Source organism: Hesperophylax consimilis, chromosome 28 (assembly GCF_061612785.1).
Source record: "Hesperophylax consimilis isolate HC1 chromosome 28, BYU_Hcon_1.0, whole genome shotgun sequence".
Classification (NCBI taxonomy): domain Eukaryota; kingdom Metazoa; phylum Arthropoda; class Insecta; order Trichoptera; family Limnephilidae; genus Hesperophylax; species Hesperophylax consimilis.
Genome location: NC_142863.1, coordinates 18174942 through 18193426, shown reverse-complemented (window position 1 = coordinate 18193426; position 18485 = coordinate 18174942). Strand labels below are relative to the sequence as shown.

The 18485-nt window shown below is 37.4% G+C and overlaps 1 protein-coding gene across 1 annotated transcript in view; it reads left to right on the top strand.

Annotated features, from left to right (window-relative positions):
- LOC149410292 (uncharacterized) overlaps positions 1-9354 on the top strand; it is a 29336-nt gene extending 19982 nt beyond the window's left edge. The window contains exon 4 of the mRNA XM_089648982.1: positions 528-9354. Within this exon, the coding sequence (XP_089505108.1) occupies positions 528-7654 (7127 nt within the window). The 3' untranslated portion in view covers positions 7655-9354. The remainder of the gene's footprint in view (positions 1-527) is intronic.
- The last annotated feature ends 9131 nt before the right edge of the window (positions 9355-18485 follow it).

Genomic DNA, 18485 nt, shown 5'->3' with positions numbered 1-18485 from the left:
ACTCAAGTGCGGTATACACATTCTTCTTTAATTCGTTCTTAATTTATAAATGGAAAAAAAATCAATTAAATAATTAGAAGGCAATTGAAAAATTAAATCATGATATGGTAGAACTGTTTGAGAATCTTGCGTTTTTGCATCCATCAACGGTGCTAACCAGTGCTAACCTATAAAACCAGAACAAAAACAAAAGTTATGACAGTCAGATTTTACTCTTTGGTGCGAAGTTTTTATCGCGTTTGTACTTGTGGGATACTTGTATAATTTTGGTACAATCAGATATCGGTAACGGAATCGATTATCTGTGAAGTTTTTGATGTTTTAAAGTCAGAAGGTAGTGTAATTGTAATTGTCATATCACCAAGAATTTTATCGAGGTTCAGTTGAGTCATTTCGGATTTGACACAAAGAACAGGTTAAAACGAAGTGTAAATACCATAATCTGTGCCTATTAAAAGTGCAGCGGTCAGGTAAATATTTACCATTTTGTTGAAGTGTATTCGTAGTGTGACGACTGACAATGGAAGCAGAAAATTATCATCAATTAGAGTCAGTTCTTCTGGCCTGCCGGTCCCGCGCAGACCTTAGACGGCTCCGGGGGATGGACTCTTCCTCCTTCCCTTTCATCACCTTGGCTTGCAAGCACAACAGGGCTGACTTATTGAAGTTGCTATTGAAGGACAACATCTCTGATGGTTCAGTTATTGTTGTTCCCCGCTGGTGTTCAGTGGAGCAGAAAGATGATGGACACGATGCCGTGTATTACGCCATCCGCTCAAGTAATGTGGAGCTCCTTCGTACACTCCTCGCGTCAGTATCTCCTGAACTCTCGGAAAGACTCGTCTCCGAGTCTTACGAGGAATTACTTTTGATCAATGTACTCTTATCAGAGGAAATGCATTTGTTTGTCCAATACAAGTTGCTCGATCTACGCTTCTTCTCCAAAGGCGACGGAGTGCTTCCTGTCACTTCCATAGCTGATATCCAAGAACGCGTCCAACTGCTTCTGGAAAATATAGCTCAAGTTAATACATATACAGAAGTGGACAGTCACTTTTTATACACGGCCAAGTTTATAGCTCAGAATATCCACATACTGAAACAGCAATTGAAGTCGACTTACAACATTTTGCCCTGGGAAGAAATGGAGTTCTGCTTGGTGAGCTTTGTGTCCGCCCACATTAGGCGACAAGAATTAAATTTATTTTATCTGTCCGTACTGAGGAAAGAGAGATTACTAAAGGAATTGAACACGTTCGCTTCTGCTTTGCAAGAGTTGAAGGAACACATTGAGACAACAGATATCCGGGAACTTCGGAAATCGGTGATTCTTAGTCGAGAGAAGACTGCCGATGCCATCAGCAGCAGATTCCTACACTTGTACGCTGACTATAAAGAGGTGAGAGACATTTCTTCGCTCCACATTATAAAGACATATCTAGACACGGCCTTGCTGGCAGACCCTGCTACTAGACTCGGCCAGTTGACTATCAAGAGAGCCCTCCAGGTGACGGGGGAGCATCTGAAGAACACATTGGACAGCCCCAAGCTCTCCCCAGCCTTGAGTGATCTTCTCCTCCTCTCTGCACCCAAAGAAACCAGAAAAGTCCTGCAAGACTTGCGCAACTCTCTTTCTCATCCACATCTAGATTTAAAAGACTCTAAACTATATTCTAATATTCAAAATGACATTAAAAAGATAGCATCTCTTATCACTTACATAACAGACACCAACAAAGTTGAAAAATTAAAGCGAATACTGACCACTCTAAAAAATAATGACAATTTAGATGAATTTCATGAAATTGTAAATGTCTTACATAATGTTTGCATTGCGGATGTCCATGAAACAGATACAGTTACAAAGGACCACCGAAACCTTATAGATCTTTTTACCAACATAGAAGATCAAACTCCATATGAGAAGAAATTGTTTGTTGAAATAAAAGATATCCTCGAAAAATCCAAAACACACAACAATTTAACAAATGAAGACTATTCCCTTTTGAAAAAGCTAGTTAAAATTCCTTCCTATGTTGATGGAAACAGCAAAAAAACTATTAGCAACATCCTAAGGGACAAGAATAATAATGTTATACGGGCCTTGGCAAACTTACCATCATGTCACGAAAATGCTTCAGATAAACAATACCTATTGCTTGGTAGCCTATTACACAAATTCTATAACAGCGTATCTTCTAGAATTGAGCCAGAGATTGCTGTTCAAATTGTTTATGCAATAGATAGAATAAATTATACTGGATCAATTGACAAGGCTAACATTAAATGTATTGATGCATATAGTAGACAATTATTATTGGATAAATTTAAAAAAAATGACAAAGGGCAGGAAAAATGCAAAAGTGTTAAAAACAACAGCGAGATAATTGCTAAACAGCTCAATCTCATATTAACTGAACTAGGAAATATCATTGGGACTGACAGAATGTGCGGTCAGTTATATAAGCATCTTTCATCACTCTATAAAGATGAAACAATAGATCGATTTATGATAGAAGGCCTTGTGCTGGATACCATGTCCCTTTTAGATAGTACCAAATGTGTTCCCAACAATGGGCTGTATCTAGATGGGGACATGCCTCTGTTGAGCGGCAAGTGCTTACGCAACCACTTGGCTCACGGGAACGCCTTGGTAGACATTCTGCCTATCAATGCTTGGTCCGCTGTGCTACTAAATGCCATGAAACTTACTGAAAGCAAAGACCTTTTACTGAACTGTAAAATAGGGAACATTTTAAAACATAATATAAAACAATTGAAACGGCGATATGAACGGGGCTTATTTATTCTTGACAAACAGAAGGAAATGTGGAAGTCTCTGCTTGACGAGAGCTTTGACTTATTAGCATTGGGAATCGCGGGAGGAGCTGACATATGTTCAAGAACGGAAGATTTGTCAACTACGCTACACTACGCTGCGCGGGGAACAAATGTTGATACCATCAAGTTTTTGACTAAACAAAAAATGATTAACACTGAATCTAGAGATGTCGACGGTCACACGGCCCTACACGTAGCCGCAACCTTTGGAAGAGATGTCACTGTGAAATTCTTAGTAGCAGAAATGGGAAATGCAATTAATCAAGCTGATCATTCTGGAAAGACACCGTTACACCTAGCTTCCGAAAATGGCCACAAAAAAACTGTCATGACTTTGCTTTCGCTCGGAGCCAAAACAACTATCAAAGATTCTGCAGGACATTCTTCTTTGTATTACGCCGTGTTAAACAATCATTTAGATGTGGTCAAAATTCTCTGGTTGAAAGATGATACTGTGGATGAAAATTCTTATATTGGGGGCTATACTTCCCTTCACACAGCCGCACAATTCGGTCATGTAGAAATGGTACAGTACTTACTGCAACATGAAGCCGATGTCAATGCTAAGACTGTCCTAGGATCCTATCCATTACATCTCGCTGCATGTAATGGTCATCAGCAGGTTGTCAAATCTCTGCTAGAGTATGGAGCGCACGTGAACCTTAGAGACTCCAAAGGTATTTCCCCTTTACACGGTGCAGTGGCAATGAACGATGAAGAAATCGTCAAGATCCTCTTGGAAAAGGGCGCTTTTGTTAATAACGGAGATGTGATAGACAATCACACCCCCTTCCACACAGCTGTTTTAAATGGTAATGCATTAATTGTAGGTCTATTGCTGGAACGGAAAGCAAATGTCAATGCTAGAAGAAATGATGACCGCACCCCGCTTCTTTGCGCGGCCGAGGGTGGACATGCATATATAGTTGACCTCCTGTTGCAGAATGGCGCTCTGGTGGATAGCAGAGAAGTCAGGGGATTATCGGCGTTACACATTGCTGCTCTGCTTGGCCATGCTTCTGTTGTAAAGACTTTAATCCAAAGGAGAATCGACATCCAAGCCCGATCTTCGTGTCAAACGACTGCATTGCACATGGCTGCACAAGAAGGTCACCAACAAGTGGTGGACATTTTGCTAGCTGCAGGAGCAAATGTACATTCTGTAAATGATAAGGTTTTGACTGCTTTGCATCTCAGCGCACTACGTGGTCATGAAGCAATTTCAGAGGCGTTGATTAAAAAAGGAGCAAAAGTGAACTGTAAATACAGCAGTGATACAACACTTTTACATGTAGCTGCTGCAAGACCATTTAATCACAAAATTGTTCAGATGTTGCTAAAGTATGGAGCCAAAGTTGACGAGAAAGGGAAGTTTGGTAATACAGCATTGCATTTTGCATCGTTTTGTGGAGAAAGTCTAACCGTAAAAGTTTTGCTCCAAGCAAAGGCTGATGTTAACGCCGAGGTTAACGGCGGTGAAACCGCGTTGCTTATGGCTGTCAGTGGGAATCACAAGGCAACTGTTGAAATCTTGTTAAAGTACGGAGCGAATGTTAACCACTTGGATTCTGAAGATTTTTCAGCATTATGCTATGCAGCAAGGAATAACAATAAGGGCCTGTTGGACATCTTGATTGCCAAAGGAGCGGATGTTAATATTGGAGGAGGTCAACTTCTTTTAAATGCAATTAAAGCAGGGCATAGACTTGTAGTTGAAGCTTTGTTGAAGAATAAAGATGTTGATGTCAATATTACAGATCAAGATGGATCAAACCTCTTAGATGCGGCTGCTATAAGTGGTGATGCATTAATAGCCAAGGCGCTTATAAAGAGAGGTATTAAAGTTGCAGATTGCACAGAACACCCTTCACCATTATTCGAAGCAATGTCGTACGGACATGTAGAGTTTGTTGAATTTTTACTAGAAAATGGAGCCAATGTCAATCCCGCGGATCCTAATCTATCGCCACTGTATCACGCAATCTACATGAATAAACCAGATGCTATGGAAAAGTTACTCCATTGGGGAGCAAACCCTAACATCAGAAATTCGGAGAATAGAACGCCGTTAGAGCTGGCAGTTGGTAAAGCCCAAATTCAAAATACCTTAATACTTCTACAACAAGAGGGTGATAGGATTAATAAGAGAGGCACTAATAACTGGACGTTACTGCATATCGCGGCTCAAGCGGGTAATCTTGAAATAATAAAACTCTTAGTAGACCAAGGTGCGGACGTAAATGCTAGAAACAAACAAGATTATAAACCAATCCACATAGCCACTATGCATGGCAACCAGAACATCTTGGCCTTTTTCCTGGAGCTTGGAATGAGCATTCATGATCCAGGATACGATGGCCATAGCCTAATGCACTGCGCCACGATAGGAAAGCACCTCGCTGTGGCTCAATTCTTAATAGACAAACGTGTCAATATTAATTCCACTAATTTAAACGGATACATGCCTATTCACTGCTCTGCTGAACTGGGACACACAGAGATGGTCAAGTTGTTATTACATAGTGGTGCAGTGTATGATGCCACGGACAACTTTGGAAGAACCCCTTCAGATTTGACTAAAAGTCGAAATATAAAAGAATTGATAGCGTCAATCGGGAAACTGTTTAAGGCCGTCGAAAAGAATGTTTTTACAGTTGACATGTTGGTTGAAGATTTGGCACAATATGTAGATACGAAAAGTTCTGAAAATTCAACACTTTTGCACATCGCCTCCTGGAAGGGCTTTCAGGAGGCATGTGACATTTTGTTAAAGAGCAAAGCCAATCCCAATGCTGTTGGGAAGGGCGGCAATTCTCCTCTGCATTATGCATCCAAATACTCTCATCCAGGAATCGTTCAATGTTTGTTGAAAAATGGCGCAGCACACGACCTCAAGGCGGACAATATGAAGACTCCGTTGGATTTTGCTACACAAAAAGATATAATATATTTACTGCAAATTGTTGCACTCTGTTTCCGGAAAGTACGAACCCGCGATGTTAAGGTAATTAAAGATATAACCAAAATAAGGGACGTAGAAATCATAAAGGCGGTGATGAAATGTCGCGACGCCGATGGCAACACGCTTGTGGTTGTTGCCATGAAATATCATTTCCCCGACGTAGACCATTTAAAGCAGGTTTCACAGGAAAATGTTCCTGACATTTTATTCAGGGTTGATTTAATGTTTAAGCGTGAAAAATTCACAGAGGCCATAGATATTTTAAAACAACTGCTAAATAACAGAATTGAAATATTTGGAGAGGATAATCCAGGAACGCTGGACATCCAATATAAAATAGCTGTAGCATTGTATAAACAGTGTAAATATTTTGAAGCCATGCCCATGGTGGAAGATATCTATCGGAAGAGAGTGGAAGCATTTGGTCCTCACAATACATCCTCCCTGGGGACCAGAATAATGCTGGCTATATTATTGCACCATCTGGGAAGGACAGAAGAGTCATCTGATATATTAAAGGAAGTTATGCCGAAGCAACTGGAATTGCTCGGCGAGGGGCATGAGGAGTTTTTACGGACTAAATGCATCGCAGGGTCTATGCTTGTGGCCCTGGGTAAGCTTGAAGAGGGCTTGCGCTTGTACACGCAAGTCTACAAAAGATATAAAAACACTCTATGTGCTCTGCACCCTCACACTTTTAATCTACAAAATAACATTGCCGGCGTGTTACTTGCTCAAGGCAAGCTCCACGAAGCCTTAGCTTTGTTTCAAACTGTTTATGAAACCAGAAAAATAGTTTTAGATTTAAATCATTCTGAAACACTCATAGCCAGGTGCAATATGGCAACTGTTCTTATGAACCAACAAAAACTTGATGAAGCTTTGCAAATCTATCAGGAAACTTTAGATATTCAGGAGAAAGTGTTTGGGCTCTATCACGAGCACACTGTTCGTACTCAAAGTCATATAGTGCGGCTTTACCTCTGTCAGAATAATGTGCCGGATGCCCTGAGGGTTCACAAGGCGGGGCTAAATGCGAGGAATACCATTCTTGGTCCCAACCACCCAGATTTTTCATATATAGATGAACGTCTAGATTATCTGAGAAAATCATTTGAATCAGCATTCAATGTAGATGTCGGCTATGTTCCTCCTTGTGATTTTAAGTTACTAAAAGCAGCCAGTGTAGGGGATGTGTGTGAGGTTCGTAGTTTGATTGAGAATGGATCGGATGTGAACACTGCGGATACCGAGGGTAGAACGGCGCTGCACTTTGCCGCCACGCTGGAGGTTATGGAGCTGTTGCTCAGCGGCGGAGCCGACGCTACTGCCATGTCGCAGGCAGGGAACACCTCCCTGCACCTCGCCACGTCCCGAGCTTGCGGACACATGGTCCGTCTCTTGTTGCAGAATGTGAAGAAGACCAAACACAGGGCCTACTATAAGTTTATCAATGCTAAAACTGTAGTGGCAGGTTCCACAGCTCTGCATGTTGCCGCTAAGAAGGGAGCCACTGATATTGTGAGTTGCCTGTTGGAGCACGGTGCGTGCTACAATAGTCGAGACAGAAGCGACGATTGCACGCCTCTGCAATGTTCTTGCAGTCCCTCTGTCACCCGACTGCTGCGTTTAGTCGAGGAGATGTTTGAGATGGCGGGGCGGGGCGGCACTGTGCTTCCTCAGGGAGACGAAAGGCATTTGGCGGCTGTGATGAACTCGAGAGATACAGAACACAGAACTCCCCTACAAGTGGCTTTGGTTAATGGCCACACTGGCACTGCCAGACTTCTTGCTGGGCTTTTAAAAACTCAAACTAACTCTAACTCGTCATACACTGCGAGTCTACTATAGAAATTGTAGACTTGATAAAGAAAAATGCCAGCTCCTAAAACATTGCAAATAGAAGGAATACACCTACACATTTTAGATGGTGAAAAATATCTAGGACGACATATCGACAAACACTTCACATCATTTAAGCAGCACATACAAAACTTAAAGAAAAAATGATTCAACTAATTGATGTATTTGGTAGAATAGCCCGTCTTCTACCAATACAAGTAAAGAGGGGATTATTCTTCAGTTTAATCCAGTACCATCTAAATTATTTAATAGAAATATGAGGAAACACATATATTACACATTTACAAATGAACGACCTACAAATGATACAGAATAAAGTTACAAATAACTTTATAATTATAACCCCACCAAAAAGTATACCAAGAAACGATATTACTGAAAATCAGAAAACTGTTCGAATATAACATATGCTTATTAATCTATAAAATCCAAAATGGATTTATACATACGAACACAACTTTTATAAAAACATCACAAGTACATGAACACTGCATAATAAACTATACACACATTCAGCAAAGTCTGAAAGTGGTAAAAGAAACATCGTCCACGAGGACGTACCATATACATATACAATCTCCTACCCAATAGTCTGACATCAGTAAATAGGGTGAATATATTTAAGAAAAAACTGTTTGCTCTTAAGATCAGCGAGCAAAATTAAAATGTACTTATGTAAGTTAGGTAGTAAAATGTACTTATGTATGTTATCTAGTAAAGAATAATATTTAGATTTTTATTTTTAATGTGTACTTTTAAGGAAATTGAAATGTGTATATGTACCTAAAAGTAAAAATATATATGTACCTATAGTAAGCAGTAATTGTTTATTGAGGCACTAGTACAGTTCTATGATAACTCAACACAGTGACAATTCAACACACTTTTAAAAAGTGATATGAAGTCATTAGAAAGGATGAAATTTTTTTTTAACGTAACCTACTTAACCCAGTTAATAAAGTTTTTGTTTTATCGCTTTCTATGACTTTATATAACTTTTTAAAGTTGTGATGATTTATCCGGTCTTCATAATGATATCCTCACTGAGGGTTTAATTTAAATATTATTAAAATTTAGGAGTATGGATAATATAAAGTAATTATAAACATAATAAATAGTGTTTTTCTGAAGTAATTATAAATATATTACGAGGTGTTTTTTTGTTCAGTTGAGTGGTTTCGGCTTTAGTCTGTATTTGGAGTCAGTATATTATATATTTCTGATCTCCCTATGTTTTGTATCCAGCTTTTTATTTGAGATTTAAATCTTAAAATATTGTTGTGGGTTTAGAATGGAATGGGATTTTGTTTTAGAACTTAGTACCATAGTATAAGAAGAGTTTTTGCCCAAATGTTGTTTTTGTAGTTGCTTGTTGGTGACCCTGAAATCTAGTTTTTCTAATATTTGTGTCAGTTGTTATTTCTTGTGTTTTGTATTGATTAATGTAAATTCTATTTGACAACCATCATTGGCAAATAATATGCGGTAGCAATGAATCTGATTTACCTTGTAAAATATTATGCTGCTATCATTGTGATTTTAAAATGAATTAGTCATTAGTTTTGGGGATATTATTGATATATTTACCGACTTTTCTGGCATTTTGCTGAATGCTACACAATAAAATAGGTAATGTAGTTTAGTGAATTGTCTTGTATTCTATTTTATTTTATGTTGGTACTGTATTATGCTTGTCTATATAAATATATAAGGTGAGTTGGGGTAAGAGCACTGTATAAAATGAATAGATGAAGTTTAAAGTAATCCCATACGTCACAGTATTATCCCATCGCCTTCAAATTTTTACACAAGGAATATTAACTATTCCTTAATCAAATTGTTTTATCGCAAGAAGTTAATTTGCTGTTTTTATTAGATTTTTAAGTATTCAAAACAAAAAGGTCTTGATAGATCCACTTACCCCGCCTCCGGGGTAAGTGGATCTAACCTCAATATTTTGATTTTTGGCTAAACGAATAAAAATGTTTAATTGCAAATCCAATCAAACGCACTAAACACACAATTTCGCCATTTAAAAATATTGAATATAGTGGAATATACATCATAAATCAAACATTATTTGGCAGATTGGGGTAAGTGCAACATTTTATGACTAGTGATGGGGCAACGAAAATAAACGTTTTTTTTATGTATTAGTATTATTTTTCACAATATTTACTAACAATGTTATTATAATAATATATATTTACTACTAATAACTGAACTTAATATGTTTTTATAGGAACTAATATTTTGGTTACTAGATTTTAAAAAATTACACAATATATGGAAATAATAACGCCTTTGCGGAACCTGTTGTTTCCGACATTAAAATGATAAAAAATAAAAAAAGAACATTTCTTTTACAGGTAAGAATTTATCTCATACAAAATCCCTTATTGAATATTAAAACCATAAAAAGATATTTTGAAAACGAATTCTCCTCTTCTCCCAGTTAAGGGGTTTGGCAAACAGATATAATATCTGCGTTATAAATATCGGATACGTCATCAACTTTCGGGAATGAAAAAACGTTACGATTTTCTCTGGTTAAATGTGAAACCCTTCGTACATATTTGACTGTTTTCTTATATTCATCATGTTTTATAATATTTCCTATGTAATGTTTGGGGCTCTTCTTCGCTATAAATTTAGTAAGTATCAATCACCAACTTTTGTCTCAACGTTTAAATTTTGTTGTACATCCAGTTCTTGCAAAATGCCACTAATGTCAATAGACAGAACATCATCTAAAGGTACGTTATTTGTATTGTCTTCCACGTCTTCCATTAATAGATTTTGGAAATAGTCGCTTTCATCTTCAGAACTAGACTTCCAATCAGATTCACTTACAGATGTTTCGGACGCCAGGCTAGGTTAGACTTCTTGCTTGAACTAATTTTTTTCTTCGAATCATTTAGTTTATTTTTTAAACGCTCTACGACATCATCGTATGTTATGACCTCCGCACCAGGTGCAACTTTCGTATTTTTTACTTTAGCAGGTTTGTTTTTTTGTATAGATCTCAGCATAAGCTCTTCAAATGATTGTTTGACCTTTACAGAACACAGAAAATCTGAATTAGCTGTTTTAATTATTCGGTCTTCTAAAATTGTAATCTTCTTCTACGGGTTAAGGGAGTGATTTTTGGTAGTATAAGTAGAAGACTCGGAGTACTGAATTGGGTCATTTCCAACATGTGATACAAATTGTTCTATAAAAGGTTTGACTTCTTTAGAAGTGGAAGGTATGGCATAAAATTTTTCAATATTTTTTATTGATGATAGTGGATTTTCAGGTAATGTTTTTGTTGGTTGCGCATTCCAATTGTGACTTGGTTTATCTATTTTTATGTTTTCCTCATCAATACACATTTCAAAATCAGTAGTAGTTATTATTTCTATGTCTGATACTATGTTTCGTTTTTTTAAAGTAGTATGCACATCACTAGTAACATTTGCGTCCATACAAAAATATCAGGGGAAGTGGATCTACAGTTTAGTAGCACTTACCCCAGCATGATAATTTATGGGGGAAGTGAATCTAGTCTCATTAATCACAATTCTTTAAGATATTCATAATGCAAATATATACACATCAAACCTCAATTCAATTATAGAGTACTCAACAATTTGTAACTTCCTAGCACAAGTTTTTGTCAAGTTATAGATAAATGAAGGCAGCTCTCACAACTCGCACGCAGACTAAAACCAAATGCCAAAATTTGAAGCTCTCTAACAACTCTCTGTGTTTATGAAGCAGCTCCATTTATATGTCAGAATGAGGATTTAGCTAATTATATTACATTCTAATAGATAGCAGCGCTTGAATATTGTATTCAAAGAAGGTAGACGGCCTGGATGAACTTCCCCCAAAAATTCACTTACCCCAACTCACCTTATTATATTTAAAAAAAAAAATTAAAATATTGTTTACTTTTAGTTTTAAATAACTGAATGCTTTAAAAAAAAAAAATTTCATAGTTTTATTTTTAGATATTTTAGTTATAATGTAAATATCTGTGTAAAAACCCGGCTGGGCTTAAAATCAAATTAATCATTTTGTAATAGCTAAGTTTCCAACCATGTATAATATTGCATTGTAAAAGATTGACTAATATTATGGGAATATTAGTTATTCTTTTACAGTCCTCAGACATTAATGTGTTAAAGAATGTACTAAATAATATCAAAAAGTATTTTGTATTATAACGTGTCTATTTTAGCACTAATGAATTTAATTGTGTTTTATTTCTTATCCTGATTATCACCTCAAGGGCGCAAATAATTTTTATCTTCTTTTCCGTTAACCCTGGCGGTAATTATATTAAATTTACACTGTAGATACCTCTACCCACTGGAGCGACAGAGAGAATAATGAAAAATAGCTTCACTTGCTCGCCACCTTTGAAAGTTAATTTGGAAAAATTTCCGACCACATTAAAAAAATCATTACTCCATATTTGTATATGTAAACATATTAAAAAAAATATACTGCTATGTAGCCAATAAACTCACCTATATTTTATTAATTATTTTGTATTTGTATAATTGATAGAAAAATTATAAAAAAATCGTAAACTTTGTAAATGCGCGAATTTTGTGCGTGAGTATATTTGAAATTGCCGCCAGTGGATATTTTGAATATTCACATTGAATATTTTCTACGTTTTATGTTCTCTATGACCTGTTCTACAACCACAGATCCAAATATATACTAGAAAATCATTTTTTTATATGCTGACATCAAGATAAAAATAATGCGTGAAAATTATTTTGTGTTATTTGGTACGTGAACCTGTTAAATTTGAATGAACTAAATTATGATATTTTATACATTTACCACAAAGAAGTTGTACTACACTAGGAAGATACATTAACTGTTTAAAATTACCAATAAGAATAACTGACCTACTTGCTTTATTTAAATCATTTGATCGTTTTATACAGATAGCCTATTTCACGATGTCAAAATCAGAGTGCTGCTTTTTAAATAATTGTGACTGAGAACTGGAGATTTTTATCCATGTTTTTGTGTTTCGTGATAGAACAAGAAACGAAGATTTAAAAAAAGCCCATATCATAGCAATAAGCTTTGCCAATCTTTCAGGATATACTTTGTAATTTGATAAAATCCTGTGGAATTCTGCCACTTTGTTTGGGAAAAAACGAGATGACAGCTAGTTTAAGGTCGATAGCTAAAATGATGGTGATGATTAAACCTCATATATCAAACCTGTTGTATCAGCGTCGATCGGCAAATAAAATCTTAGTGATATTTTTTTTATCTAAAAGTTGGAAATCTAAAGAAAAATAGTGGAGAGGAAAATAATTGAGGGAACAAATAATTGATTTATTTATTTATTTACGCCCTAATGGGCTTTTACATTCATTAAATTAAAATTACAGTTGTATAATTACAATGGTAGAGCAGCATATTTATTTAAAAATTGTTTACACACTTCGTCATAATAAAAATTTATTCAATTTATGTTGGTTTTTCTCAGTAAATCAATACATAGTTTCATTTTGCCTCTCTCTAGAGTGATACTCTCAGTATCGCTCTGGTGAGAGACCACCATTCAGATTTAAACATTGCTTGAAATGGCTTAGTTTTGTTAAGTGACTATATCTAAAAAAGCCTCTTTACAGAAAAATTAACAAAATATATAATTAAGACATAAAAATAAAACTAGTGTGATTTGAGATTTTCATGGCCAAAAGTATTAACATGATTTGTTTTTGGGGTGTTATGCCGTGTCGCGTTACCTCCTTCTATAACTAACGCTGCCCAAAACGTTACAGATACAAAAGGTACAGCGAGACGGCATAACACCTCAAAAACAAATCATGTTGATAAAACAAGTTATTTAATGTGTACAATAGCAGGAAAGAATGAGAATACCTATGCATTTTTTAATATGTATATTTTAATGATCAGAATTGAAATATACATATTAAATGTCCACCAAACCTTATCAGATAGAACTCGTACCTTTGGGTCCTTTGTCGTTATAACATTTTTATGAGATGTAAAAAGAAATGACTTGGTCCTGTCATCCAGGCCATCGTTATTGATGTCCAAAGAAAGTTCATTAAATTTATAAATTATAATTTCACAACTAAAAACAAGAAAAGAAAAATAAAATAAAAAAAACCCTCAGTTATTCAATATGGAGAGTGGGGTGGTGTGATATGGGACCATACAATCATTGCATAATCCCACATCACACACGTCACATTTTTTTGTAGTTCGTTTGGTAATTTTTTTAATTGAACACCACACACAATTCAACGTTCGCCCGCTATGGACCGAGAAGTGGTTGCCTTCCAGGACAGTACGCAGAATCTTTCCTTGAGCTATTTGGCCAATGATCACAGTCGGAGTCGGCTTAATTTCCCTGTGACAGAACAGCTGAAGGAGATTCCTCGCAACCTCACTCCTAAATGTTCGATACAAAATGCATTTATTTTCCTTGCGGAGCTTTGAACTGTACAATATATACGCATTCTGCACCGAAACACTTAGTAGTCTCCTGAAAAGCTTCTTGTACCAGACCAGGTTTCGCTGTCGTTCAACGGGGTAGCCTGCCAAAAGCTGATCCTTTCTGTAAACTCCCCCCATTACCTTGTTATAGTCTAGTACAATTTGGGGTTTGTATTTCCAAGCCCCAAACTTTTCAACTGCCCCGATTTCTGCTTTATGGTAGGTGGACAACATACTTACCAAGCTTTTGTCCAACCAAACCATAACATTGAGGTCCCCGCAGTTCGAGTATACGAGCTCACCTTCCCTCAGTTTTGATTTGAGATTGGACTTAAATATACTGGGCACAAATTCTCGGTTCAACCGCAATGTGCCCATGCAATCCATCCCACTTCTTTTGAGGCATCGCGCTAATAATGGACTATTGTAAAAATTGTCCATTATTAGCGTGTACCCTTTGTTAAACAGAGGGCTGGCCAAATCGTATACTATCTTTGCAGTGGCCCCAACTGGGCAGATATTGTGAGCACCAGAAAAGTTGGCCTGTGTCATGTCTTCCGTTATGTCGTCTTCCGTCATGTCTTCCTGGTCTGGATTTGTCGATTCAGTCTGACTGGAAATGGTCTTCCCCGTATAAATTTGGAATTTCCAAAGATAGCCAGACTTGGACTCACAAAGCTCGTAAGACTTTATACCCGAGCCTGCCGCTTTAGATTTGATCATCTGGACGAATCCCAAACGGCCTTTATAGCGGAGTAAGGATTCATCTAGAGAGATGTCTTGCTCGGGCAGGTATAAACTCTCAAACTTATGGGAGAGGTGGTCCAAGACGGGCTGAATCTTTTGTAACCTTCGCACAGATAACGGTACATCAGAAGAAAGAGTTTCATTGTTGGTGAAGTGAAGGAATTTTTTTATTAGAAGAAAACGATTATAGCCCATGGTTTTGCTGAAATAAGGCATGGCGGTGACGTCAATTGAAAAGAAGAAGTCTTTTTCAACGGGAAGGGGACAAATACCTTGATGCATTAGAAGTGCCAAGAATACGTACATTTCCTCTTTATTCGTGGGAGCCCATCTATTGAGATGCGCATAGCGCTTGAATTGGGTTAGCGCAATGTGTTGTTCTGCATACCTGTTAGTCTCTCTTACGATCAGTTCAACGAAATCGGCATCGAAGATTTTAAGAAAGGCATCCACAGGTTTGCCCATTTCGTCGGTATTGAAAGTTGGTCCCGGCGTACCTGTGAATATCTCCCTTATCCCATTAAAATGTGAGATATCGCTGGACCAATCGAAAGAGTAACTATCAGATGGCAGAATCGAACGCATTGCCTCTCTATCTACCTGGTCTTGTCTTAGGTCTACGGCCATACCGGGCATAAGTGCATTGTTCATACGATGATAAGGTTTTGGTGGCATGCATAAGTTATCCTCGTCGACGTCGCTCCCTTCGTCCAGATCCGTTTCTAAAACAACAGAAAACACAAATTAACTTAACATTTCTACTTACTTCATTACACTAGTACTTACTCCCTTTGGTACAACGCTTTAAGATAATGAACTCTTGGCTCGATCAAGTTAATCAAATACTTGAGGCGCGCAATTTCAGAATAACACAAGGGCAGGTATAAATGAGTTTGAATGAAGAAAAGAGTGTGTGTGCCAAGATCGAGTTGTATGGCGGTCCATCCTCTGCCTACCCGTGTAGCGAAATGGCGTTGTTAGTTAGTTTTATAACTTACGGTCTTCAAATGCCGACTGATCATGATGAAGAGATGCAGCTTCAAATTCACCCGCTCTGTCCATGCCTGGGTCTGAAATGTATATAACACAAATTGATTTAATGTGTCTTTATTTCAATTACGGAACGCCTCTGATATGACGTTTTAAAACAATAATCTCACTGTTTCTAAACACAGACACTTCCTGCCAGAACGGCACGTCCACCCACAGCTCTCTATGGTAGCCATGCTCCAGAGAGTGATCGCCCCACTGGCGTTCCCCATTCCACGATTTTCAAGCAATGTTCAATTCTGAATAGTGGGCTCTCACCAGCGCGATACTGAGAGTATCGCTCTAGAGCGAGGCACAATAAAACTATGTATTGATTTACTTAAATTATGAGAAAAACCAATATAAATTGAATATTTGAGGCGGGCTATGTCAGAATAGCACAAGGGGAGGAACGGATGAGTTTGAATGAAGAAGAGAGTGTGTGTGCCAAAACCAAGTTGTATGGCGGTCCATCCTCGGCCTACCCGTGTAGAGAAATGGCGTGAAGGTTAGTTAGTTAGTTAGTTTTATAACTTACGGTTTTCAAGTGCCGACTCATCATAATAGAGAGCTGCAGCTTGAACGTCACCAGTCCCCATTCCATCCATGCCTGGCTCTGAAATGTACAAAACATAAATTGATTTAATATGTCTATATTTCAATTACGGAACGCCTCTGGTAAGATGTATTAAAAAAAACTCACCGTTTCCAAACGCAGACACTTCCTGGCAGAACGGCACTTCCACCCACAGCTCTTTATGGTAGCCATGCTCCAGAGAGAGATCGCCCCACTGGCGTTCCCCATCCCGCGATGTCCCAGGTAACGGCTCTGGAGAAGTCGCCCGCGTTGGCACAGCGGGAGCCGTTGCTTGGGTCGTTGTTACAGCTTGCTCGTTGGATAACCACGGTGGGGGAATAGGCGATGGCAGCGTTGAAGGCGTGCCCTGTGAAAAGGGACACGCTACTCTCTCCGGAGATGGAATTCTGAAAACATATACATAAATCATATGAATCGTTGTCATTCACACGTGAAACAGTAAATAAAAAACAATAAGAATTGGAAAAGCGCTGATTTTACTGCATGTGCATAATGCACAGAGTGCTGATCCAACCAACTCTCACGGTGGCGGAAAGCTCTCAGGGAAAAAAAATAATATTGTGTAATGCATCTAAAGACGATAACTTACTTTCGTTTAGCTTTTCTTGCAGGCGCGGTGGGGAGCAAAATCCGCGCCGCCTGCTTCTTAAATTTACGGTTTTCTAGCTCCAGTTGGAAAGAAGCAGGCAGGGCCCTAACGTCCTTTAGGGCCCTGACGCGATCTTCCCGCACCATAACCAGAGCAGGGTCACTGTTAAAATAAATTAAAATATATGATGAGCTCAACATATAGCCACAGCAAAAAAAACCTTCTTTAAAAACATTAAAAAATACTAACACTCCAGACCGAGCTGCCAGTGCTGCTCCACGTTGGCTTCCACGTCCAGCTCGTACAGCCCCCCTCCCTCTGCCTCTTCCTCTGCCTCTTCCTCTGCCTCTCTGCATCGGTACACTTCTAATTAAAAATATTTCATGTAGATTTTATATTTTGAATCAAATCATAGATTTTTATATATCTTATCATATAAAAAATAGATATTTATACATGGATTGTGGAACACTTTCTTGTGGATTATTGGCTCTGTAGAAATTTGAAATAAGTAAATAAATTAATTAATTACAAAACGAAACGAAATAATCCCATATTCATTGTGTGATGGTAACTTTACATTAAATTTCATCTAATATTTTTTCGACATTTCTACGGAGTTATAAAATTACAAATATCTGGAGAAAAAATGACCACACCTAAATAAAATTTATAATTATCTCTTGGTAATGAATCATTCTAATAGAAAAACACTATTTCAAATACACAAGTGGAGTAATTAGGAATTGAATTGCAAATTAATAACTTAAAAAACCTAACCCCGCCAGAAATCATAGTTTCGTATCGAAAATATGCTAAAAAAAACCCGTTTTTTAATCAAAGGAGTTGAAAACACATTAATAATTGAATCACGATTACACTAATATATATTATGGCGTTAAAACGCAAAAAACACAATCACTTACGGCATTTTAAAAGATGTGTAAATATAACCGATTACTCAAAACACTTTTGCGTCGAAAGTAAAATTTTTGGAAAAAACTGTCAGATTAACCGCCAAATATTTCTTCCAGAAGCATCTATGGATAATCGGTGTTGCCATAGAAGAAGCCAATTTTACCAGCTTTACAACGGAATAAATTATTGGCCAGGGACTGGTTTAAATAATATTATATTTAATTTTTACGAGTGGTACGTAATAAACGTCGAATAATTCGACATGCTCAATATTAGAAGAAAAAAAAAACGTCGAATTATTCGACATGTTCGCTCGAGTGGCTACCTATATATTACCCACCTTACTGGATAATTTATGGCTGTTATAAGGTTCTGATACGGTTAACTTAACTGGTTATAGTGGTTACTGTAAAAAAAACATAGCCAAAAGTGGAGGGCGCTGCGATCTTTTG